This window comes from Globicephala melas, chromosome 10, assembly GCF_963455315.2.
Source record: "Globicephala melas chromosome 10, mGloMel1.2, whole genome shotgun sequence".
NCBI lineage: Eukaryota > Metazoa > Chordata > Mammalia > Artiodactyla > Delphinidae > Globicephala > Globicephala melas.
The window spans coordinates 78,450,301-78,476,757 of NC_083323.1; the positions used below are offsets into that span (position 1 = coordinate 78,450,301).

General features: G+C 38.2%; 1 protein-coding gene across 4 annotated transcripts in view; it reads right to left on the reverse strand.

Moving 5' to 3' along the window:
• Positions 1-26,457, reverse strand: part of FAR2 (fatty acyl-CoA reductase 2) — a 137,895-nt gene that overhangs the window by 10,994 nt on the left and 100,444 nt on the right. For all 4 annotated transcript variants that reach the window (XM_060305740.1, XM_060305741.1, XM_030830465.3 and 1 more), the window contains exons 3-8: positions 18,279-18,454; positions 14,520-14,699; positions 7,188-7,365; positions 5,807-5,851; positions 3,729-3,847; positions 2,137-2,204 (exon numbers count right to left, since the gene is read on the reverse strand). In XM_060305740.1, the coding sequence (XP_060161723.1) occupies positions 2,137-2,204; positions 3,729-3,847; positions 5,807-5,851; positions 7,188-7,365; positions 14,520-14,699; positions 18,279-18,454 (766 nt within the window). The remainder of the gene's footprint in view (positions 1-2,136; positions 2,205-3,728; positions 3,848-5,806; positions 5,852-7,187; positions 7,366-14,519; positions 14,700-18,278; positions 18,455-26,457) is intronic.

The following is a 26,457-nucleotide window of genomic DNA, read 5'->3' on the forward strand; positions in this document are numbered from 1 at the left end:
CTTTTACTTCTTTGGTATTCCTACTGCTCTGGAATATGTCAGACTCAATTGTTTTACTCTTGTCTCCAGAGTTTTTTAAAATAATAATCTTTTAAAAAAAGTATTACTTATATAAAACCTAGTTTAAAGCTTTTAGTGTATATTTGTAAATCCAATATGTCTTTTCAAAAGGTATTCATTCATTTGAATTCAATTTTGATTTTATGTAGAATTTTCAAAGAATATGCCTAAGTTCATTACTCAGTTATGTTGAAGCTATCAGTTATTATGGTAATATGATTACTGTCCCATAAAAGATACTACCTAGAAATCTGTATGAAAAATATATACCCTATACAGAAAATATTATCTGATTCCTGGGTCTTTTCCCCCCAGAGGGATTCATATTAACTTTTAGGAATCCCTAGTGGGTGGTCATTACACGTTCAGGAGACCTGTCTTCTATCAATACTTCTACATCAGGCTCCAGCTCCCCATATGAACTGAATAAATCATTAACTCTCTCTGGGCCTTGTGTGTCAAATAAAGTGAGCACACTAGATTATTATTATTATTATTATTTTTGCGGTACGCGGGCCTCACTGTTGTTGCCTCTCCCGTTGTGGAGCCCAGGCTCCGGACGCGCAGGCTCAGCGGCCATGGCTCACAGGCCCAGCCGCTCCGTGGCACGTGGGATCCTCCCGGACCTGTGCACGAACCCGCGTCCCCTTCATCGGCAGGCGGACTCCCAATCACTGCGCCACCAGGGAAGCCCTAGATTATTTTTAAAATCACTTTCAAATATTATTATTCCACGAAATAGATAGTAAACATTTTCAGCACTGAAGAAGACTATTTTGAAGCTCAGGAATGGATTTTACATGTAGCATCTTTTTATTTAAGAGTTTAAGTGTCTTGGGGACTTCCCTGGTGGCGCAGTGGCTAAGAATCCGCCTGCCAATGCAGGGGACATGAGTTCAAGCCCTGGTCCGGGAAGATCCCACATGCCGCGGAGCAACTAAGCCCGTGCGCCACAACTACTGAGACTGCGTGCCACAACTACTGAAGCCTGTGCGCCTAGAGCCTGTGCTCTGCAACAAAAGAAGCCACCCAATGAGAAGCCTGCACACTGCAATGAAGAATAGCCCATGCTCGCCGCAACTAGAGAAAGCCCGCGCACAGCAACGAAGACCCAACGCAGCCAAAATAAATAAATTAAAAAAAAAGAGCTGTTTTTTTAAAAAAGAAAAGTTTAAGTATCTTGGCTGCTTCTATTAATGCCTCTTTTTATAGTGATATCTTAATTCTGTTACTGAGGTAGAGGAGATTTATTTTTATTTCCAAATATTGTCAGAATTATTTAGATAAATACCTGGATATATTACCTAAAGAACTTTGATGGTAGTAGATAATTTCGTTTTACTTTTACTGAAGTAATAACTTTGCAACTAGAATAGCAGAGCAGAGTGCTCGGAATTGGAAATCAGATTCTAACAAGTTAAGCACATTTGATTTTTTTCAACATCTAGTAGCTAAACAATTAGATGATGTAAAAGTTTCAAATATTTGCAAGAAAATCAACTTTGAAACTGACAAAGGAGAGTACAAGATTGGTTAGGTTGAAGAATTAATTAAATTCAACAGGATACATTCAAGGTTACACTATGGCTGACAGCATAAATTAATAAAGAGTATCACTGACTCAATAACACGCGTTAACATTATTGGACTTTTCTAAATCTACTTGGCCATTGATTATGTCACATTCTCAGCGATGTGGCCAGGGTATGAGGACTGTGTTCATGAGAGCAGTGGCTCAGCAAGAGGAGTATTTTATCACTGGCATTGCTTATAATTGCTGACTTTTACTTGGCTTTATTTATTTTTTAAATGTCTATAGCCAATGGACCCCTTATTGCTTACAACCTTGCAGCTATCCCACTGGCCCCTGTTTTTGGTATACCACAGTACATCCTAATTAACTCTTACACATTTACAATTTGCAATTATTTTTATCTCTTTACCTATGTTTTGTCTTTTCCCCCATTAGACTCTAAGCTCCATGACACACTTTGTCTTTTTTTTCCCCGTGACAGACCCTAATCATGAGTGAGCAGACTCTCATAGTTATATAGGTACATCATTATAGGCACTTACCCATTTTGCCCCAATTACAGGGATTGAGGTTGCCAGACGTACAGTGGTAGATCAATGTTGACTTAGGTCTGGAAAACAAAATTTAGATAAATACAACAAAATGGAGAACTAATGAAAGAAAGGTAAGGGAAAATAACATTTAAACAAGGTTTTTTCAATAATTCCCATGACTAAGGCACCCTACGCAACACTTCCATCTTTTGTTCCTTCTTTGGGTTAATAAGCAAAATAGAAGAAGACTAGGAAAAGTGCAAGAGTGTGTGTGTGTGTGTGTGTGTGTGTGTGTGTACATATGTACAAGGAAAAAATCCCAATAGGTTGACATATTTATGGAGCAAATGGAGGTAGCATGACGATGAGAAAGCAGATCATGTTTCTAGCTTCTTGACATCTTCATCGGGCAAAAATATGGGCCATGTTTTTTCCTAAATCCAGTGAAGCTCTGTTGGATTGGAAACATCTAAATATCTAACTTCCAATAATTAACAAAAGTTAACTTTGTTTACCTTTTATAACAAAGCTAAATATACAAACAACCTATTATTTTTTCCTTGTACTAGAAAATCCCTCCCACCCCCCACCCCTCCCCCGCTACACACACGGTGATCTGAACTTTTGGCATTTATTAGGAACTGAGGAGTTTAAAAAAATATGCTCTCATTTCATCCACTTTTATCTCCTTTGCCTTAAGAAAGGAAGCTGTAGGGCTTCCCTGGTGGCGCAGTGGTTGGGAGTCCACCTGCCGATGCAGGGGACACGGATTCGTGCCCCGGTCTGCGAAGATCCCACATGCCGCGGAGCGGCTGGGCCCGTGAGCCATGGCCGCTGAGCCTGCGCGTCCGGAGCCTGTGCTCCGCGTCGGGAGAGGCCACAGCAGTGAGAGGCCCGCGTACCGCAAAAAAAAAAAAAAAAAAAAAAAAAAAAAAGAAAGGAAGCTGTATTTTAGATTGCTGAATAGAAAGAAAAGCTTTTCAGTTATCAAGAATTAGATGGTTAAATGATTTGAAAAATTTATTACTTTATGATCAACCAAGTACTAACCAGTATTTATAAAACAACTTAATGCATATATGATGGCATAATTGGAACTGTGAAAGATTGAAATGGACACCCTCTCACATCTGGGGTCTTCCACAATAAAATGCATATATATATATATTTAAATAAATTTATTTATTTATTTATTGGCTGCGTTGGGTCTTCGTTGCTGCGCGCGGGCTTTCTCTAGTTGCAGCAAGCGGGAGCTACTCTTCATTGCAGTGCGCGGGCTTCTAATTGCGGTGGCTTCTCTTGCTGCGGAGCACGGGCTCTAGGCGCGCAGGCTTCAGTAATTGTGGCTCGCGGGCTCAGTAGTTGTGGCTCGTGAGGTCTAGAGCTCAGGCTCAGCAGTTGTGGCACATGGGCTTCGTTGCTCCGTGGCATGTGGGATCTTCCCGCATCAGGGCTCGAACCCGTGTCCCCTGCATTGGCAGGTGGATTCTTAACCACTGCACCACCAGGGAAGTCCCAAAATGCATGTATTTTGAAAAGGTGCCTAACACAGTCACCCTCCTTCTCATCAATTCTTTAAAAGCCAGCTTATGCATCCACACCTGTGAACTGCCGTGTACCATCCTACAGCCAAGGTGAGATTGACGACTATATCTGCTGGAATTAAATCTGCCACAGCCATCGGAGTAGCTCTTATGGACCGAAGAAACCCCTTCCCAGCCTGCACAGGAAAAAGGACATAAAATATATTTTTAAATTTTATTTATTTGGCTGCATCAGGTCTTAGTCGTGGCACGCGGGCTTTAGAGTGCGGGCTTAGTTGCCCCACATCATGTAGTATCTTAGTTTCCCGACCAGGGCTCGAACCCTCATCCCCTGCATTGAAAGGTGGATTCTTAACCACTGGACCACCAGGGAAGTCCCAAGGACATAAAATATTGAACCAGGTCTTAAGTAATAGCCGGGATTAAAGTATACATCAGACAGGTAATACGAATGCTGTTAGTGATAACGGCCAGCACTGATCACTGCTTACTAGGTTCCTGCGCCAAGGCTGACTGCTCTCAGCCTGTCCAATCTCCCAGCCGAGTTCATCCTAAGTGCCACCATTGCCAAGAACCGCTAGGGGTCCTCAGGTTCCTTTCAGAGTGAAATTCCTCAAACTTGTGAGAGGTTTAATATATTTGGTTAATTAATAAACAAGAATTAGGGTTCCCAAATTCCCCATTAATTTAGCTTACCATTTCTTAAATGATGTTGTTTTCTGCTAGTGTCTACTAATTTACAAGCAATAATAGACACTAAATGTTTAAGAAACATTTTTTAAAAATTAATAAAATTCTACTACTTGACAAAACTTTTTTTATCACTTGGGGAAAAACCCACCATTATTTACTTTTTGTTTGGTATCTTTGTTTACCTCACAGATCACTGATGTTACACAGATGTAAGAATTGGGAATTGTTCATGTTAATAAATGTGTCGATAAATAAAGAAGTCAGTTAATAAATTAAAAGTCACATTTAGTGACTTTATAAAGTGATTATTTACACCTGTATATTTCTAACATCAATGTGCAGTGGTTAGCACTTTCTTGTGTTCCTAATTTCTGTTTTCTTGTAACTGATTTCCCTTCCTTTGGACATAGGAAATCGGTCTGGAAAATTTTAGAAAATTTGAATTAATATGCAGCTTTGTAAACAATGTAATAAAATTCACTCTTGGATCATGTTAAAATAGTTACGTTCTAAGTTACCAAATGTTCACCCCAACTAAGCCTCAAGAGTTGAAGGCAGGTAGGAAACAGAAAAAGAAAGAAATCAGAAAGAAGTTCATTGTCATTGTGTTTGACAAGTAGTTATAATTCACTGTCTTATATTTGTATTGTAGTTCATGTTGGATCTAGTTCTGAGAATAACAAAGTCATAGTCTGAAACATGAGATCCCCAATAAGATTTAAACTCATTTAAAGAGTTGAAGTCCTGTTCATTGTTCTAAAGAGTAGAGTTGTGGTTCTGGCCCTAAAATGCTTCAGTGTGAGCTGGGAAGCACCACAGCTCACTGGATCAGTCTCCACTGCAGGGAGACATGCACAAAGTGCTGCTGACCCAGAGGAATGATTGATGTTTCTCCTGATCTGTGAGAGTATTATTGTTGAAAAGTGTTTCCTATAGTCATCAGTTTTTATATTTGAAAAATTTGCTCCAATTGGTAGTTTTCTTTCTCGTATCTATTAAGAAATTGATATATTTTATGAATTTATATAATTTCTATCCACACGCATATAAATTTAAAAATCTTTGAGGATATGAGTTCTATTGCATCCCTAATTCAAGCTACCATTATAGAGCGAAAAGGGGCAACACCCCCATCTTGTGTTAACTAAGGGGAAATACAGGCATGGTACTAGATGTTCAAAAGTTTCCAAAAATAAAACTCCTAAGTAGTAATTGATGATATCACAGTATTTCTGTTTTCCTGATAATGATATCCACAGATAATTAAAGTAATTTCATTCTGCCTCTATTTTCCAATCAGCAAAATTGAAATAAGTTGCATCAATTGTGGTTAGTAAAGTAACGCTTGTGGTTTTGCGTCAGTGAAGCTAAGCCAACACTAGCATTTGGTTACTATCCCTCCACTACTTTTCAAGTAATTATTTCCACACCATTATACATACCGCAACAATGAGCCCGGTAGGTCCATTTACGTTATCAACCCAACCCTAAAAAAAAAAAGAAAAAAAAAGATTTCTAATTGGTTCCACATGTCAGAAAATCCTAATATCTTTGGAACATCTGCAGTCTAATCTTAATAAACTTCAAACAAGAGCACTGAGACCCCAGCCGATAGAACTGTCTAATCCAGTATTTCTAAGATTTCAAACAGAGACCAATGAGAAAGCACTGGATATTTTCTGCACTTGGTTTGTGCAAGAATTAAAATTCTGCCAGCATTTATTTCATAGCAGGAATCATGGATGGTTGCAAGTTGTTTATGACATCTTATGAACTAAACTGGATCACCTCTTAAATATCATAATCTGCTAACCAATTCATTTTCCCCACCTGGGCCTGATTTTAACTCCTCAGGGGAACATTTCAAGCACAGTTTGTAGGAAATGTCCATTTCTTGACAATTTTAAGAGTCATAGCATCTTTCGTTCTATGTATGTATGTATCTGTCTATCCAGCTATCTATCTGTCTATCTGTATTAGCTTGCCTACAGATGTTAGAGGAAAGATTATATTTAGGAACAGTCAGAGACAAATGTCTCTTTGAGTTTGTCTCCTAAGCCCTAAGCAAGTCAGTTGACCTCATTATGTCTGTTTCTTTATCTGTGAAAGTCAAAAATGTGTGTGTAAAGTGGGAGAGAAGACAGGAGAAGTTGAAGGGATTAATATTAGTTGAGCCTTTTACTAGGGACCAGGCATTGCACGAAGCACACCTCATACATCGACTCATTTGATCAACCCTCCACAGTGGGTGGGATTAGCCCAGTTTTACAGATGAGACAGCTCAAAAGCCTGCATGTCAGTAAGTAATGGAGCTTGGATTTATCTGGTGCAAAAGCTTTATAGAATTGCTTCAAAAAAGATGGTATAATTTAAAGTATTTTCTAAAAGATATAGCAGTATACAGAGATAAAAATTATTATTCCTAAACTGAGGACTTTTCTCTGAGCTTCGTGATTCCTATTTACCCTGGCAATTGTAATACTACCAATTTGGCCATCAAGAACATTCTGCTATATTTAAACTATAGTGGGGAAGCCAAGAAATAAAACTATTTCCCATGGCAATTTTGAGACGAGAGTTAATGAGAAGCTAATTTAAGATGCCACCCAACTCTAGGACAGTCAGTGTCACACTCAGAGGAGTCCCATGCTGAATAAATCCTGAACCGAATGTGGACTTCTGTCCTAATAATAATGGGCTCACATTTGATTTGCTGTACTTAGCTATACATACTAAAAAGAAAAAAAAAGACATCAAAGAGTAATTGGGCTAGAAGGATGCTGATTTGGAAGCAAAGTGTGGAATCCAGGCGAGTGGGCTTACTGGGAAAGGCTCCTGCCAGGTTGCTCCCACGATGGAGGGCCGTATGATGGCAAGATTGAGCTTGCCGCTCTCCTGCTGCACCACCATCTCTCCCAAGGCCTTGGTGTAGGTGTACGTATTGGGCCGATCCCCGATCAGCTTGGGTGTGATCTCATCAATAATAGCATCGTCTAACCACCTGAAGGTAGTCAGAGTAAAAAAGAATTCTAGCAACATATGTTAGACAATAGACCGAAAAAGAAACTGTGAGACATCGACAATCAAACAAAACTTCCCCCTTCTAGCTTGAGTTCTGGAATTAGGAACTGTCAGAGGACACCAAGGCTTGAGTGTATACCTGTCCAAATGATGCATGACGGATGAGTTCTTTGCTCTCCACTGCTCAGCCCAATATTACTAGTCGAATCCTACGGCCTCCTGCCTCGATAGATTTATCCAATAGCTATGCAGTCTGCTACTTGATCATATAGACTCAGTCTCTGTCTTCAATTATTTTCTCTCAGCAGGAATGTACCTATGAAGGCACATTCAGTGAACGCATTGCGAGGGCCAGTCGGGCACCTGGCAGCGGGCTGGCTGCCCTGGTCATGGGCTTCAGAGTCTGTCCTCCGAGGCTCATCAGTGGCAGCCCCACTAATTCACTGTTGTCCAGTTAGAACCTACGGCACCCATCTTGAAACCTTCAGCTTTGATTTTTTAAAAATTCTACTCAGTGCCTCAAAAAAGAAAAGCAACTACACTTAGCAGACTTACAACATTTTAGCAAATCTATGCACTGTATTTTGAAAGTCTGTGTAGAGTCTATGCTAATAACTTGGTAATCATTTCCAGAGATTTCCAATGAGCTCTGAAGTGCTCTTATAACTGTTAATAGTGTGTCAAGTGGAGTGAGAATAGCACTGTGAAGCAGCTTTAATAGAGTGATTATTGAATACCTTCACTTACAGGAAGACCTGTATCACGAATAACTGTGTTACCATGGCATTAGCCTAATCTTTTTTTTAAAAGACGTTAGAACCATTTTGATAATCCCAAAGTCTATCTGATCTTCTCTAAGAAAGCAATCAAATTATTGTTGATTAAATATTGAATGTTTCTCTTAGCTGGTAGATCGATTTGGTTAAACTTTTGATATAATATAGTTTTTAAAAATTAGGCTGTATGTCAGTGTGATTTTTATAATCCATGTGTTTGGTACATTCATTCCTATTTTATCGGACCCAGCGCAATCATACAATTTTGATTGCAGAAAAATCTTATTAGAGGTTATCGTCTTCCTCCCCTGACAAATTGTTGAGTATTTAAGATGTGCTTAATGCCAAGACTCATTCAGAAACACAACTCTCAATTTCAGTAACTCTCCGATATTGGAGAGAAACATGAGCACTGCCTGTGATGGTTTGGTTTTCCTTGCTTTGCGGCTACTAGTGCTGGGTATTTTCTAGCCTAGTATCAAATGTCTTCTAGTATCAAATTCCTTCTGATTTACATTGAAAACGGAAAGGTTGAGAAGTTCCTAGAATTAAAAACAACTCCAAATACTTAGAAAAGCAGAAGATATTTCAATTATATAGTCACCTGAGTGTTGGGAGAGAGTGAGGGGTAATGCAGACACTTCTCTATCTTTCTAATAATGTTAGCTTTATCTCATCTTATTTGTGGGTCAGCAGTGGATTAACTGACCTAAGACCATTTTTTTTTTTCACCTGCAAAAACATACAGGTTACAAAAACTGGGTCAGAAGAAATACAGCCTAATTTTATTAAGGCTGTAAAAAAAAACAATTTTAAGAAAACATCAGAAGCCAGCAATGCTAGGATTGTATGTCACATGGCTGGTACCATGTGCTCTTATTGCTGTTGGTGTGCATGGAAAGGGTAACAGCTGGAGGCTTCCCCAAGTTTGGTGAGTTAGCTCATCTTAGAAAATCTTGGTTTCATAGGTTTCTAAGAACACAAAGCAAAAGGAGTTGTAGTGTTCTGTAGATGGTCTGCCTCTACTATTTGTAGCTCCCCCATATTCTACTGTATCATCTTCTCGTTTCCTCCATTTTCACTTATGAAAAAATGGCAATAATTATACCTGTTCTAAATTTTCAGGTTATATGAGGAATATTTACAACTACACCTAGAGCTATTTGATAAAACAAAATGAGTCAACAAATCTAAGACATTCTATTTTTAGTAAAACAACCAAGAAGGATATATCTACCAAGGTAATAGTTGGTTTAACAATATCTTTTCTAATACAGCCAAACAGACCATATCTCAGCCAGCCATTTCCCAGGTTTGAAGAGGAGATTAATGTAACAAACATGCACAGCCATTGGTTAAGTGATGTCCTTTTCAGGACCTAAAATCAGTTCATGCTCTTCTTTACCAAAGTTTGAGTTGCTGCTGTTGTTTGTTCTCGATCAGTTTTTAAAATAGCGAATAACGTAGCATGGAAAAAAGACAGCGTATAAACCAAAGAAAATTTCTGAAATTAAAGCCAATGCCCTTCAGTGTACTCAAGATGTCTGAACCCATGGGTTCCAAATACTAAACTTGTACTTAAATAGCTTCAAAAGAAGCAAAAAGTTATTGAAGACTTCAGAAGGCTGTGTGTGTCACACACACACACACATGCACACACAATTTCCTCTAAATATTACTTTTTTGGTTTGAAACTTATTTATTCAACCTCCTAATATCATTAATTTCATAATTTACATATTTACTGAATGAAATAGCAAGAGTAATATGTATTTTGCCTCCTAATTTTCTTATGCAATAAGCAGGGCAAGCTAGATATACCTAGAGGGATATCGGAGAAGGTGTCTGGGAGTAAATACTGGACACACTGCTTCATGGTAGCCTTTGCTCTCTTTTCTGTCATCTGGATTGCTCTTCCCTTGATTATCATGCCGTATGTTCTCGCCCATGTGTCTGTTTCCCCACTTTACAATGAGTCCAGGAGGGATTATGTTTTTTATGTTTTTTATCTCTGTGTCCAATCACCTTTCTGCCGCCAGGAATGAGCTACCTTATTCAGTACATGTGTGTCCTCCCACAAGACAGTCTTGATTGGCCAATTTGTGTGCTGGCAAAGGTTTGGGAAGCTGAGACGGATAATGATAGGACAGAATGGGTGAACTCAGAAGGAGGTGGGGCTGTAGGGAGACTGTGGGCAAGTAAGAGAGGGGATGTCTTTGCAGAGAATGAAGAAAAATTGGAAGTTAATGTCCGGCGGCAGTGGTGAAAAGTGCTGGGAAGCTGAAAGGTTAAAGGTTGACCAACTTCAGTTTGGCAGAGTTGGCTTCAGAATAAATTTAACAGGCTTCAAAGTAAATATGAACTTTTTATTGGGGAAAAGGGTATATCTGAGCCTAATGCTTTTGGTGACCTGTCCTCTGTATTACCCTATAGACTTTCACTGAGCATCTATTCTGGCTCCAATGACCTGACAATATGAAAATTATTCAGTTTGTTTAAGAAACAATTTAACCCTGCTCTGATTCGCATTAAAGCGTGGTACACAAAAATGACAGTTTTTTTGTCAGCTGCTTAGATGCCGTCCTAACGCTGTACAATCCTGACAATAAAAGCACAAATGCTAAAACCAGCTTCTTCCTTTCCCCTAGAATAGATAAGCATTCTTAGTGTTAACAATGTGCTCTTCAGCATGAAGGCAAAACTACTTTCCAACATTTGACCTCTTTTTGCATTTCCCAAAGGGCCATTACCGAGGCTGCTGTGACCTCAGTCTCCCTGCTTCTCACACTCTACCTGCAGCACATCTGCCATGGTTGACTGCAATTAGTGTTTGATCAAGAAACAACTTTTCTGTTTCACCTGGCAGATCGGCTGTGATTTCTGGTGGCCAAGTAGCTTAAAGTATGATTTTTAATAGATACAAATCTATCAGGAGCTTTGACTGGATTAAAGCATCTAGGAATTGAAAGACAACACAAAGTGAGGGCAGTGGGAAATTGATCATTTTCCTGTTGTCTAACTCCTGGTTCCTTTAAAAAAATGAGGACCCCTGCACTACTAAGAACAATGACAGATCCCCATGGGGTTACTGTTAATGAAAATTTCTAAGGGAGATAGAACCTAAAATTCTTGGAAACTAATTTTAACTACAGTTACTACAATTACAGAATAGAGATGAAATCAGAGAACAATATTTTCTTAAAACACAGCAATCAAACCTCGATTTAGGTGCACTAATGTTTATTAGGAATAACTTTAATGCTATTTGTCATTCTAAAATTTAATGCTATTTATTATTCAGAAAATTCCATCTGATGTAGGAATTGTTGAAACAGTCGTGAACAATGGTCTAGTTGGTGATGGGCTGCTGGGATTTATTCAAAGCATTATTCCAAACTTAACACATAGGTTTTATTCAAAGTTTAAGAAGAAAAAAAGTGCAATCCGAAACAGGGATAAGATGTGGGCATATAGGTATTTTATACACAAGACTTCACATCCCCAAATATCAGCTTGCTATGGAATTCTGTCATCTATTCTTGCTTTGTCTAAACAAACAAAGAAACAAGAACAAAAATACCAGCTGGAGTGGTATGAACAACAATCATCCAGTTCCATCAAAAAGTGATCATTTGGGCTTCCCTGGTGGCACAGTGGTTGAGAGTCCGCCTGCCGATGCAGGGGACACGGGTTCGTGCCCCGGTCCGGGAAGATCCCACATGCCGTGGAGCGGCTGGGCCCGTGAACCATGGCCGCTGAGCCTGCGTGTCCGGAGCCTGTGCTCCGCAATGGGAGAGGCCACAACAGTGAGAGGCCCGTGTACCGCAAAAAAAAAAAAAAAAAAAAAGTGTTAATTCATTCAGCAAATATTTGAGTTCCTACTATGTGCTGGCCCTGGAGAGCAAGAAGGAACAAGAGATACTCTCCTCCTTTGAGAAGTTCATTGTCCACTGGGGAATACAGACGAATAACCAGACATTTAGAATGACCTGTGCTAAGCACAGTGTTGAAGATGAGCACTCTGGGAGCACCAGGAACGGCCACCTGAGCCCGTGGGCTCCGAGGGGAGAGCTTTGATGTCTGGATAGGAACTCACCAGGGGAAGCAGAGGTGGAAGTAGTCTCTAGAAACAGAACCGCCTAAGCAAAGGCAGAGAGGTAAGAGAGAGAGGGGTGAGTACTTCCGTGTGACTGCAGCACAAATGCAAGGGGAGGGCTGAGAGGGGGGCTGGACAGATGGTCCTTAGTATAAAATTCTGAACAAATAAATTGTAGTAATGATGTTCCCCCTGTTTAAAAAAAAAAACCTTTATTTCCTTAATTGCATTCAAAATGAATTCTGTTGAGATAAAATATAATTTTATTCCTAGTTCTATTTGGATATATATATATATATATATGTTTAAAAATAATTCTTCTCCTCTGAGAGCAGTACAAGACAGACAGACATAAATTTTGTACCCATGTCAATTACTGTTTGATCATCAATCATGTATTCATTACCTGCCTTTACCAGTTGACATATAGTGGGGAGTATGGGAAGTGCCAAATGCCTGACTATAAATCAAATCCTCCTCTGGGTGGTGAGCTTATTCTTTGAAATCTGGGGTTTTTGAGCATCTGGACACAGTTTGGGAGGGAGGAAGTGGTATGGAATGGGTGAACTGAATCTCCATTTCCTAGCTCTTTTCTCTGGTGACCTCTCAGAGATCCCTCCTCAAATCGTGCTAAGGTCTGTTAGGGGTTAGGGGGTTAACAGTGGAGTGAGCCTCTGGAATCTCAGGGTCAGGAATCAAATGGGCCTGTGCTCCTTTCCTGGGCTTAGCACATCCATAAACACCACATTTACCCGGAGACAATGCTGTAAGGGGGTGGGTAAATGACAAACAAATCAATTCTATCCTGAAAACATGCCAAGGCTTTAGACATCGACTTTCCTGCACTGACTTTGGCATCAGTGTCTTTTCTCCAACTATCCTGACAAACTTTGGACTCTGAAAGTTTCCTTTGCACCAATTAAGCACATCATCATTTATTAGCAACTTAAGCAACCTCCGGCTCCTTTGGATGACTTTCATTCTTCTTTGTCCTGGATATTTTTAAATGACAGGTAAAAATATATATTATCAGAGCTGTATGAGATAAAAATGTTTGCCCTGGGGCTTCCCTGGTGGCACAGTGGTTGAGAGTCCGCCTGCCGATGCAGGGGACACGGGTTCGTGCCCCGGTCTGGGAAGATCCCACGTGCCGCGGAGCGGCTGGGCCCGTGAGCCATGGCCACTGAGCCTGCGCGTCCGGAGCCTGTGCTCCGCAACGGGAGAGGCCACAACAGTGAGAGGCCCGCATACCGCAAAAAAAAAAAAAAAAAAAAAAATGTTTGCCCTGAAGGGAATAAACTCTTGATTTAGCTAAAGCTTCATTTTAAAGAGTATGTCTTAAATAGAAGATACAGTATTATAAGAAATTAAAATATGACAAATTCACCAGGAAATGGTCTATTTTCTCTGCTATAATACTTTTTATGCAGAGTCTTTTTAAAAAACAAACAAAACAAGGTAAACTTGGTAAATGGAACAGAAGAATGAAGAGGCAGAACGAAAAGCATACTTATTCTGAAACCAGGGCCATGTTCTAAAAAGAAAGTGTTCCTGTTAGTTGGCAAAAAGAGAAAAATGCTAGACCTCTGTCTCTCATGCATAACAGTACAGTAAGAAAAGTGCCTCTCAGCTGAATAGAGCAAGAGACCAACACTTTCTGCCAGATTTGGAAGAAATTTCTCTTCTCTATTAGTTCTTCTTTATTAACCTTTTGATTAACTGCTATTAAACACTCCCTAGCACTGCAATAATTGCTTTATATAACTCACTTTATCATCACAACTATAAGGACAGGGGCTATTATTAGCCCCATTTTACAAATGAAGAAACTAAGGCTCAGAGAGGCCAAAGAACTTGCTCAAGGTCACACAGCTAGTAAGTTGCAGTACCTTTGCCAGTCTGATGCCAAAACCTTTCTTCTGAACGTTTATACTATGTCTGATACTTCCCTTATCTAGTAACAATGCTGAGTTCACTGAGAATTGAGAAACGACTTCCATGTAAAGTACCCTCAAGTACTTCATGTAATCCTAAACTACTCAAGACAACTTTTCTGTAGGACTTTTCTACCCCTATCCCCGCTCCATCACCAAGCACTGTATTCTCCACCGGGGATGGAGGGAATAGCAAGGACAGGGAGTTAAAGTTGGCACCTTTTGGAAGCATTTTGCTCCAAGAGTGTCTCACTTTGTTACCTTATAAATGAACGACTACAAAGAGCTAAAGAGAACAACAGTCTGCCCACCCTTCACCCCAACTTACTCCATGGAGTCGATGATTTTTTTTGGCTCCACAGGGCATGGATAGATGACTTCATCAATGTGCTTCAGGTTACAATTTGAAAAGGCAGTAGAGATGTGTATGAAGGCTTTCAGGTTTGGCATCTGACTGGCCATGAGCAAGAGCTGCTGGGTGGCAGTGACGTTAAGCTGCACAGCATGTCTGGAGAAGATTAGACAGAAGGAAATGCAGTGAGGCAACTCACATCCCGTTTTGCTGGAACTGCGCCCACTCCAATAACTGGCATATCCATCTGATTTTTGTGGCTGCATCAAAGGACAGGTCACGGCCGCAAAGTTACGTGATACTTGGAATGTATAATATGTTGATGATGTTTTCTGTGCACATAAATCCTATGATGCATGTTGCATTTAGAGGTCACGTGGTTCTAAATCAACCGGAAGGAAAAAAATCGCAATCCTCTGAATTTATAAAGGGGCTTCTTAAGCAGCCATTAAGAGAATGAAAAACATAAATTAGGCATCTAACTTAAATTAGAAAATTCAAATAAATTGGAGGAGAGCAACAGTGAATATAGAATGAGAAATATGTTTCTATTGCAAAGGTACAGGTCAGACATAAATAATGATGTTAATAGAGAACAGATGTGGTTGCCAAGGGGGAGGGGGGTGGGGGAGTGACAGATTGGGAGTCTGCGATTAGCAGATGCAAACTATTACATACAGGATGGTTAAACAACAAGGTCCTACTGTAGAGCACAGGGAACTATATTCAATATCTTGTGATAAACCATAATGGAAAATAATATAAAAAAGAATGTATATATATGTATAAGTGAATCACTTTGCTGTACAGCAGAAATTAGCACAACATTGTAAATCAACTTTACTTCAATAAAAAAAATTGATGTCAAAATCCTAAATTTTACCTAATAGAATACAAAGCTATATAAACATGTGATGACAATGAAATAGTTCTTTCTAGAAATACATGTTTCATACAAAATTAGGAAACCTATTAATCTAACTCAAAAAGAGAAAAAAATACATGATCATGTATATATATATATATATTTTGAAAAGTTTATAAATGACATTCAATATCCATTTCCAATTCAATTTTTATAAATTCACTAAAAGAGGAAGAAAATGATTTAAAAATGTATATTTTAATTTGCTAGCCTGTGTCACGCTTAATGGTGAAAAGTAAGGAGCACTGATTTTAAAGTTGGGCCAAGAAGAATGCCAACAATCACTACTGCTTAACACTGCTCTGAAGTTCCAGCCTTATAATTAGAGAGGAAAATAAAATTAATAAGTACAAACACTGCAAAGGCAATCCCTAAATGACTATCAGATTATGTCTGGGAAACAAACAAGCAGCTGAAAAAATTGGAATGAACAATAACATAATTCAGTAAGGTGTCCACTTATAAAAGTTATATAAAAAAATCACTAGTTTTCCTATATAGAAACAAAAATTAGAGACTATAATGGAAGAAAGGCACATATTCAAAAAAGAACATTTAAAACATATATCAAATTAATAAAAAATGAATAGGCTTTATATGAAGAAAATGATAAAACTTCATTAAGGGTCATAACAGAAAAACTGAATAAACAGACATATATTGTTCTTGGATAGGAAGAGTCAATGTTTTAAATATGTTGTTTTTCTAAATCAATCTGCATATTCAAGGTAATCTCAATAAAACTCCCAACTCTTGAAAAAACTTGGCAAATTTATTCTAAGTTTAATCAAGAGGTGAGAATAGTCAGGAAAATTCTATAAAAAGAGAAAAATGTGTGTATAGTTGCTTAATAAAATAAGAATCGTAGTCATTAAAATACTGTGGTACTGGAAGAGAAAGCCTAATTAATGGAATAAGAGTTCAGAAATAGAAATTTAATATACCATGAGAGTTTCCTTTCAAACAAAAAGTCAAAAGAAATCATTTAATAAATGCGGTTTAAAAAATAACCATCTTTTGGTAATAAAAAAATATTGTACATTCACACCTACATCGCTCTTCTTTTTATGGAATTTTCCTGACTATTATTCTTTATAGCTAAATAAATTTTAAATGGGTCAAAGATTTAAGTATAAAAATAAAACAATAAAAATACTGGAAGAAATTATGAAAAACTGTGTAAATAATAAAATAGAGCTGAGGACAAATGATAAGCTGTTAAAATATTTTGAGCCTTATAAAAGACAAAGAGTTAATATGCTAAATCTTCCAAGAAGTCCTAAAACTGATAAGAAAACAATGTTTCAAGAGAAAAATAGGTGAAGAACATAAACAGGCATTTCACAAAAGAATAAAACGCCAATCGGCATGCAAACATCTTCAACCTTTCTGATTATCAAATAAACAGAAATCAAAATATGCAATGCTATTTGCATTATAATATTGACGATGATAAAAAGAATTAAAGAATTATAATATGGTACTGTTGTGGGTGTTAGAAATGAGCATTCATATGCACAAGAACAGTGTAAATTAATACCTCCTTTTTGGAAAGCAACTTAGCATTATATGTCAAAATATAAACTCTTCATAACCTGGACACATCTAGTATGTGTCTAACAATTCTACTTCTGGGAATTTACCCAAAGGGAAAAAAATGTATTTGACACAGATGTTCACTGCAGAGCTGTTTGTAATAGCGAAAAGCTAGAACATTCTAAAAAACATCCACCAATACAGAACTGGTTGAGTATATTATATACATGTACAATGGAATGTCATGTAGTCATTACAAGTTATAACAGAATATCAATTGACAATGAAAGATATCTAGAAATAAAATTGAACAGGTTGCAAAAAACATCATTCTCAATGTGATGCCATTTTTTTGGTAAAATTGAACATAAATATATTCTATTATGGATGCATAAAGAAAAGCTGAGGGACTTCCCCGGTGGCGCAGTGGTTAAGCATCTGCCTGCCATGCAGGGGACAAGGGTTTGATCCCCGGTCCGGGAAGATCCCACATGCCATGGAGCAACTAAGCCCGTGAGCCACAACTACTGAGCCTGCGCTCTAAAGCCTGCAAGCCACAACTACTGAAGCCTGCGCACCTAGAGCCTGTGCTCCGCAACAAGAGAAGCCACCACAATGAGAAGCCCGCTCGTTGCAACAAAGAGTAGCCCCTGCTCGCTGCAACTAGAGAAAGCCTGTGTGCAGCAACAAAGACCCAACACAGCCAAAAATAAATAAATAAATTTTTTTTTTTTTTAAAAAGAAGCTGAAATGGATGGTCTTTACAATATTAAATGGTTAACTCTGGATAGTAAGATTTTGGAGAAGTTTTACTCCTTTGTTTTTTTTTTTTTTTTTCATTGAGAATATCTCTTTTTTTAAAAAAAAGAAATCATAGGGACTTCCCTGGTGGTCCAGTGGTAAAGAATCTGCCTTCCAATTCAGGGGACATAGGTTCGATCCCTGGTCTGGGAACTAAGATCCCACATGTTGCCGGGCAACTAAGCCCGTGTGCCACAGCTTCTGAGCCCATGCACTCTGGAGCCCGCATGCCACAACTAGAGAGAAAACCTGCATGCCACAACTAGAGAAGAGAAATCCCATACACCACAACTAGAGAGAAGCCCTCGCGCCGCAAAAAAGAGCCCGTGAGCTACAACTAAGACCTGACACAGCCAAGAATAAAATAAATAAATATTAAAAAAATAATAAAATGGAAATCATAGAGAAACTTACACCCACACGCGTGCACACACATGTATAATACAAGTCATGAGAGGGGAATGGGGATGTACCTCAGGTGGTCATCAAAGCGCACAGTAGCCGCACAGTGGAAGATGATGTCTGTGTAGGAAAGAAGCTCCTGCATGTCCTGCATGCTGATGGCAAAGTCATTCTGATTGAGATCTGCAGAAATAGCTCGGATCTTCTCATGCACATTTGGACAAACTTCTTTGACTTTTTCAAACAGCTAAAACATAAATATAAATCATCAAAGATCATCATCACCATCACACTGTTCTTGTTTTCACTGACTTGTTTCATTATAATTCTCAAAAACTGGTTTTAGTTGTAATAATATGACTCAACCATTTGCTGTACTGCATGCAGTTCAAGGTCAGCTTAGTATAATTCCTGCTCCTCTTAATTTGGTAGAATTTGAAAAAGTCAGTTCCAATAACCAGTAAGGAGTGTATTTTGAACTTTTCCTGCAGGGTAAAGGAGGGGTAGTAAGTCATCCTTATCCTGTGCCATCCTTTCTTCCCTTCCAAGGCAGCTTCAGGTTTATACATGATGATTGTTTCCATTTCTGCCTGGGAAATATTGTTTTCAGTGCAAAATTACCAGCCTTTACACAGCCTTGACAAATTACCAGCAAAATCACCAGCCTTTAAGGTCTCATGAGCACAGGTTCAAAACAACTTGGTTAATTGTACCAGATTAACAAGATGTCTTAGAAGCACAAAGATAATTAGAAAAAAAACAAATTGAGAAAACTTGTAATGGGTAAAACAAAAAAAATTTTATATAATCTCATTCTAATATAAATGGTAGTTATTGTCTAGTAAGAGGATTACATGAGCTCATGTACTTTTTATAAGATTTTAATTGATTTTTTAATGTTCTAATTTATTTATACAGGGAAAAGGAAAGAGCACTGGCAGTTTTAGCTTTTATTACAATTATTCAGATGAAACAGAGTCTCTACTTTCCCCTCCACACAGAAGTTCTCAGATTAAATTTGTATTTTCCATTTTCTCAGAAAATAACAATTTTAATGAAATGATCTTGGCTCCAGCCTACTTTGATAAAATAAAATTTTATTGTAGTATTGGTATGGTATGTTAACTGTGAGGACGAGAAAAGTAAGGTTAAATGTTTAGAAAGGTTAAGAGCAGAGAAAATTAGTCTATGTTTTTAATAATAATATAGTAATGGAGACGAACAATCCTTTTCTCCCTTTTAACCCCCAAAGAATGTTTTCATCTGTTGCTTGATCCTTAACAGAAGGCTTCTCCTCCCCATTAGAGAGCTACCCAACGCTTTTCTGTTGGGTAATAAGAAGTTGATCTCAGGTATTCAGAGAAATCATGTCTCATTTGTATCAGGCAAGACCATGTTCAGAGGAACATGGAAATTTAAATGAAGCCAACTAGGGAAGGGAATAAAATCCATGTACTGACCTGGCAAGATAACATACTTCTGTCTTGCAGCTATGATTTTCCTGCACTATAAGGTCGGCCTTTTTAGTAAGTGTGACTGTAATTCTGAAAATAATTCAGAAGTTAGGTCAATCCTCAATGCTTTTTTGACATCTGGGATTGAAAAGTATCTGAGGGACATTCTCAAAAAAGGTCATTCTGGTTCTTTCAGAAAGACATTTAATAGCTCTCCAGGCATAATGGATCATGAGCATGCTAGTATTTGCTTTCCCAGTCAAATGTTTTCCTTTGTAGTTTGTGTTAATTGTACAACAAACACAGGATGTTTTTGGATAAATTTATGTAACATTTGTACAATTACCCCCCTTTTTAATAACTGCATTTGTAGAAGGCTCTTTTTTGAGTCATGATAGATTTTATTCATAAGAACTCTATTTAAGGTTCTGTGGAGTCTGACTTTGGCCTGTGTTGACTTATGGCTGCTTGAGAGCAAGACGTGGAAAATGACCTGTGTCCATCCTTCTGGCAATGGGGCTGCTCACAGATGATGTAAGATGCCATACTTAGATTTTCTGTTGCCTTTGGTTTTTATGACTTTAAAAGGCAGAGGCTATTGTTATACTGTATTATACTTTCAGACCACCTGTGCAATGTTGAACAGCACCAAAATACATTTACAGCATTACTATTTTAGGAGATAATTACTATTTTGGGAAATAATGTCCCAATCTACATCCTATTTGTGGATTTATGTTTTCAAATGAGAGGGGATATCTGAGTGAACATAGTGTAATTTAAAAAAAAAGTTTAAGGGCTTCCCTGGTGGCACAGTGGTTGAGAGTCCGCCTGCCGATGCAGGGGACACGGGTTCGTGCCCCGGTCCGGGAGGATCCCACATGCCGCGGAGCGGCTGGGCCCGTGAGCCATGGCCGCTGAGCCTGCGCGTCCGGAGCCTGTGCTCCGCAACGGGAGAGGCCACAACAGTGAGAGGCCCACGTACCGCAAAAAAAAAGAAGTTTAAGTTTTCTGATCTAGTTGGTATTGATTACAATCAGCTGAAATAAATCAATGAATTGGCTGCATCAACTCAAACCACAGTGCTAAATTAGGGTCTCATTTTACTATATTAGCCAGGCCTAATAATATGACTTGCTTTGTCTGGCATCTCAGCATACAGCTGTAGCTTCTAACAAAATAATTCTCCTTAAATGTTGGTACATCCTAAATAGAGTGCTAGAGATTACAGCCAACTGCCATGTAACAGGTCAGTGCCTTTCAAAGTGTTATCCCCCAAGTGAACTGCATTGAAATCACTAGTATGCAAGAAGACCCAACGCAGCCATAAACAAACAAACAAATAAATAAATAAAAGAGAAATCACTAGTATGCATCTTAAAAATGTATATTCCTGGACCCCATTCCATAATCACCAAGTAAGAAATCACTGGGGCATGCCCAGGAGTTTGCATTTCACATAGTTTCACAGTTGATTTTAACTGAACCCAAGATGAGAACTTCTCTAGTTGGACTGTTAAATAACTGATGAACAATTGTGTATGACTCATTTCCCTTTTTAACTGCCCAGGGCAATTACAAGACATCAGTGGTTTTCAAACTGTGTTGGCATAAGAAAAATCTAGGGACCAATTAAAGATGATGTCCTTACTACACCCTCAGAGATCTTGACTCAGTAGGTTTGATATGTAACCCAAGAGTTGTATTTCTTAACCATCTCCACAGATAGGTCTGATGGTCCAGGTACATACTTAGAGAAACAGTGACTCCAAAAATTCATGTCCATTTTAAAATTCTGGGCTTAAATTTCACCCTCTGGCTTGTAAACTCCTTGATTCTCTTATATCTCTTTATCCTTGACAGCACCCAGTTCATTGAAATGACTCAAATTTTGCTTGTTAAATTGAAATTAATTACTGTAAGAATAGTAATAGAACCATAAATGGGAGCTTGATTCCTGAAATTGGTTACCAGCTCTTTTGTATTGGTGGAATAAAAGACAGCAGGTAACTACTGCTAAAAGAAGACACAAAGTGTTCCCTTGGGTCCTCTGTATTAACTGCCAAGGTGGGGGGCGCATGGAAAGGCTCAGAGCAGACCCTTTTCTTTTGTAATAATGACAAGACTAAATGACAGATGAAATGATGCAAATGGATCCTCAATAGATACCAGCCCTTCTGAAAGTTTTTTTTTTTTTTTTTTTTTTGGCTAAGACATTTATTAAAGGCAAGAAAAAATACTTGGAATAAAAATGAGTTAAGAAAAAATAAAATTTCAAAAATTTCAGTGAAAGCCCACCAATAAAGAACTTAATATAATTATTTTAGATTCTAAGAGTTTATCATCTTCCTTCTCATATATTATTTAATGGCATAGGACTGAGATGGTAAAGCGTTGAATAACTACTTGCTATTTTTGAACACTCAGGACTGCTGCTTTTCCATTTTAGGAAACCATGTTCTTGACAGGAGGAAGACACATTTCTGTGGTCACTGAAAGATAACAGCTGTGAGGTGATCTAAGCATTTCAAACTGATAACAAAGCAATACATTTTTCTTGGAAAGTTTAGGAGTGTTCCATTGATTTGACATTATACAGGCAAGTATTTCTCTCTCTTTCAATTTATTTTTTAAACATGAGAGACTATTATGGCAATAATTACTTATAGCTCAGAGGCAAGAGAGAAACTTTGAAAATGCTAAGTAAGAAAATTGACAGAGAACTGTTTGGATTCAATAAACTCCTTAGGTATGACTTCTGTGGCCAGAGACTAAGACTGCATTTTTATTAGAAGCAGGAATTGGGCAAGGAGTGGAGGGCATGACATTTATATAATGCTTTTGAAACAATGTACAGGCCCTGCACTTGGACTTCTACAGTCAATTTGTTATCCACATGACCTAACTTGGGAGGCATGTAGGAGTCACTACCTCCTGAAGGCTATTAAATGTAATCATTCCTTTCTAATCATGAGAGTCTTTGATCTTTATTCAGTTTACTGATTCCCTCTCTTCAAATATAATTATATTATTTAGTCACAATAACCAACAAAAATTTGCTTAGTATTTTTATTTTGTGAAAAAAAAAGTTAGGTCCCTTAAACTAAAGTGCAATCTCTATGGAATATCTGGCATCCCAATGAAAAAGAGAGCCTGTAACATTTATCAGAGAAATATTAGAGTGCTGAGTAAAAGCAAATCAACGAATTTTGCAAGTTAGCTCTTGAACAAGAAAGACATTAAGAAAGGCTATATATAATCTAAGTTGAGAACAATTAAATACAAATAAATGCATGTAAATTAAGGCAAAAACCCATCATACCTAATGTAAAGATTCACAAAACGTTAGGATTTTGCTAGTTCACTACTAACTTCCATAAGATATGAAGAATTAACCTAGAAGTTTTTACTGCTTTAGTGAGGACCACTCTATAGGACCATAAGGCAGTCTGGTGTAGTACTAGTTTGTCAAATTTTTGCATACAGTAGGGTTGCTTGAGAAGTTGTTTAAAAAGACAAAAAACCCAGAAAACCCAGATGTACTGACCCTAGAGATTCTGACTGAGTTCTGAGTTGAAGCTTGGGCGCCTGGAGTTTGTACAAGCTCTATAATGAATCTGATACACACTGAAGGTGTGAACCATTGGTGTATTAGAAAGATCCCAGGCTCTTTGGAGTCAGGAAGGCCAGGGTTTGAAGCCTAGTTCTGCCATTTACTAACTGTGTGACTGGGGTGAGTTACTCACCTCATGGGGCCTCCATGTCTTCACCTGCATATTTATCTAAAATGTCAATCAAAGGACGGTCTCATTCTGTGATCTCAGAGAACTAATAATTCAGCATGTATTCTGCTATTCTTTTTTTTTTCTACTTTTCTTTTTTTCCCACAGTTTTACTAAGAAATAATTGGAATACATTACTGTATAAGCTTAAGAGGTACAGCATGATGGCTTGATTTACATATATTGTGAAATGATTACCACAATAGGTTCAGCTAACATCCATCTTCTCATATAGATACAATAAAAAGAAAAGAATGAAAAAAAGGAAAAAATGTTCTCCTTGTGATGAGAACCCTTAGGAATTACTCTATTAACAACTTTCCTGTATATCATACCTATTCTGCTATTCTTGAAAACAATTTTGCATTTAACAAAATTATAGTTCACTTTACATAAGAATCTATAATAAATGCTAGAGGTGACACAGTTCATCATCTTGTTAACGCTCTGTTCCCATGCCAAAGGCCTGCTTCACAGAGTTCTTTGAGAATAAGTACCTGGTTAGAGGAAGCGATTTCCTAGGGGTAGCAATGCAATTCAGTGGGGAAGACATGGGCATTGGAGATAAGAGAACTGCATTTACAGTCTGTTTTTTCACTACCTTGGTACTTCCTTGGATAGGTGACAACTTTCTTGGAGTAATTTCTCATCTGTGAGGTAGCAATAAGGCATACCACAGAGTTTTGTGAGGATTAAATAGGGTAATAAAAGTCAGATGCCTAGCATAGTGGCTACCACTTAGTATGTTTCTAATAATAGGAAAACTTCCTTTCTGCTTCCACAGAAATACTCCATTTTCAAAAGCTGCTAATCAGACAGCTATGTGTGTATTTGTGCGTCATCCCAAGGTTTCTGATTATACCATGTGATCCTGATACCTCTGAAAACCGAATATATTCCGGAGTGTCGACTTAACAAAAAAATACACAGTGAGAGCTGCGAGTTAAGTTTTATTTCGGGCAAAATGAGGACTCCAGCCCAGTAGACAGCACCACAGATAGTTCTGACAAACTGCTGCAAATAGGTAGCGGGGAAGTTCAGTATATATGTGATTTCGGTGAAGGGGGAGTACATGCAATCAAGCACATATATTTTTTTTTTAACATCTTTATTGGAGTATAATTGCTTTACAATGGTGTGTTAGTTTCTGCTTTAAAACAAAGTGAATCAGTTATACATATACATATATTCCCGTATCTCTTTCCTCTTGCGTCTCCCTCCCTCCCACCCTCCCTATCCCACCTCTCTAGGTGGTCACAAAGCACTAAGCTGATCTCCCTGTGCTATGCGGCTCCTTCCCACTAGCTATTTTACGTTTGGTAGTGTATATATGTCCATGCCACTCTCTCACTCTGTCCCAGCTTACCCTTCCCCCTCCCTGTATCCTCAAGTCCACCTCTAGTAGGTCTGCGTCTTTATTCCTGTCTTGCCCCTAGCTTCCTCATGACCATTTTTTATTTGTTTTTTAGATTCCATATATATGTGTCAGCATACGGTATTTATCTTTCTCTCTCTGACTTACTTCACTCTGTATGACAGACTCCAGGTCCATCCACCTCACCACAAAAAAATCAATTTCGTTTCTTTTTATGGCTGAGTAATATTGCATTGTATATATGTGCCACACTTTCTTTATCTATTCATCTGTCGATAGACACAATAGCTTCCATGTCCTGGCTATTGTAAATAGAGCTGAAATGAACACTGTGGTACATGACTCTTTTTGAATTATGGTTTTGTCAGGGTATATGCCCAGGAGTGGGATTGCTGGGTTGCATGGTAGTTCCATTTGTACATTTTCAAGGAACCTCCATAAGGTTTTCCCCAATGGCTGCATCAATTTACATTGTCACCAACAGTGCAAGAGGGATCCCCTTTCTCCATACCCTCTCCAGCATTTACTGTTTGTAGATTTTTTGATGATGGCCATTCTGACCAGTGTGAGATGATATCTCATTGTAGTTTTGATTTGCAATTCTCTAATGATCAATGATGTTGAGCATCCTTTCATGTGTTTGTTGGCAATTGGTTTATCTTCTTTGGAGAACTGTCCACCAGGTCTTCTGCCCATTTTTGGATTGAGCCTTTGTTCTCCTGATATTGAGCTGCATGAGCTGCTGGTAAATTTTGGAGATTAATCCCTTGTCAGTTGTTTCATTTGCAAATATTTTCTCCCATTCTGAGAGCTGTCTTTTCATATTGTTTATGGTTTCCTTTGCTGTGCAAAAGCTTTTAAGTTTCATTAGGTCCCATTTGTTTATTTTTCTTTTTATTTCCATTTCTCTAGGAGGTGGGTGAAAAAAGATCTTGCTGTGATTTATGCCATGGAGTGTTTTGCCTATGTTTTTCTCTAAGAGTTTAATAGTGTCTGGCCTTACATTTAGGTCTTTAATCCATTTTGAGTTTATTTTTGTGTATGGTGTTAGGGAGTGTTCTAATTTCATACTTTTACATGTAGCTGTCCAGTTTTCCCTGCACCATGTACTGAAGAGGCTGTCTTTTCTCTACTGTATATTCTTGCCTCCTTTATCAAAGATAAGGTGACCATATGTGCGTGGGTTTATCTCTGGGCTTTCTATCCTGTTCCATTGATCTATATTTCTGTTTTTGTGCCAGTACCATACTGTCTTGATTACTGTAGCTTTGTAGTATAGTCTGAAGTCAGGGAGCCTGATTGTTCCAGCTCCATTTTTCTTTCTCAAGATTGCTTTGGCTATTCAGGGTCTTTTATGTTTCCATACAAATTGTGAGATTTTTTGTTCTAGTTTTGTGAAAAATGCCAGTGTTAGTTTGATAGGGATTGCATTGACTCTGTAGATTGCTTTGTGTAGTAGAGTTATTTTCACAATGTTGATTCTTCCAATCCAAGAACATGGTATATCTCTCCATCTATCTGTATCATCTTTAATTTCTTTCATCAGTGTCTTATAATTTTCTGCATACAGGTCTTTTGTGTCCTTAGGTAGGTTTATTCCTAGATATATTATTCTTTCTGTTGCAATGGTAAATGAGAG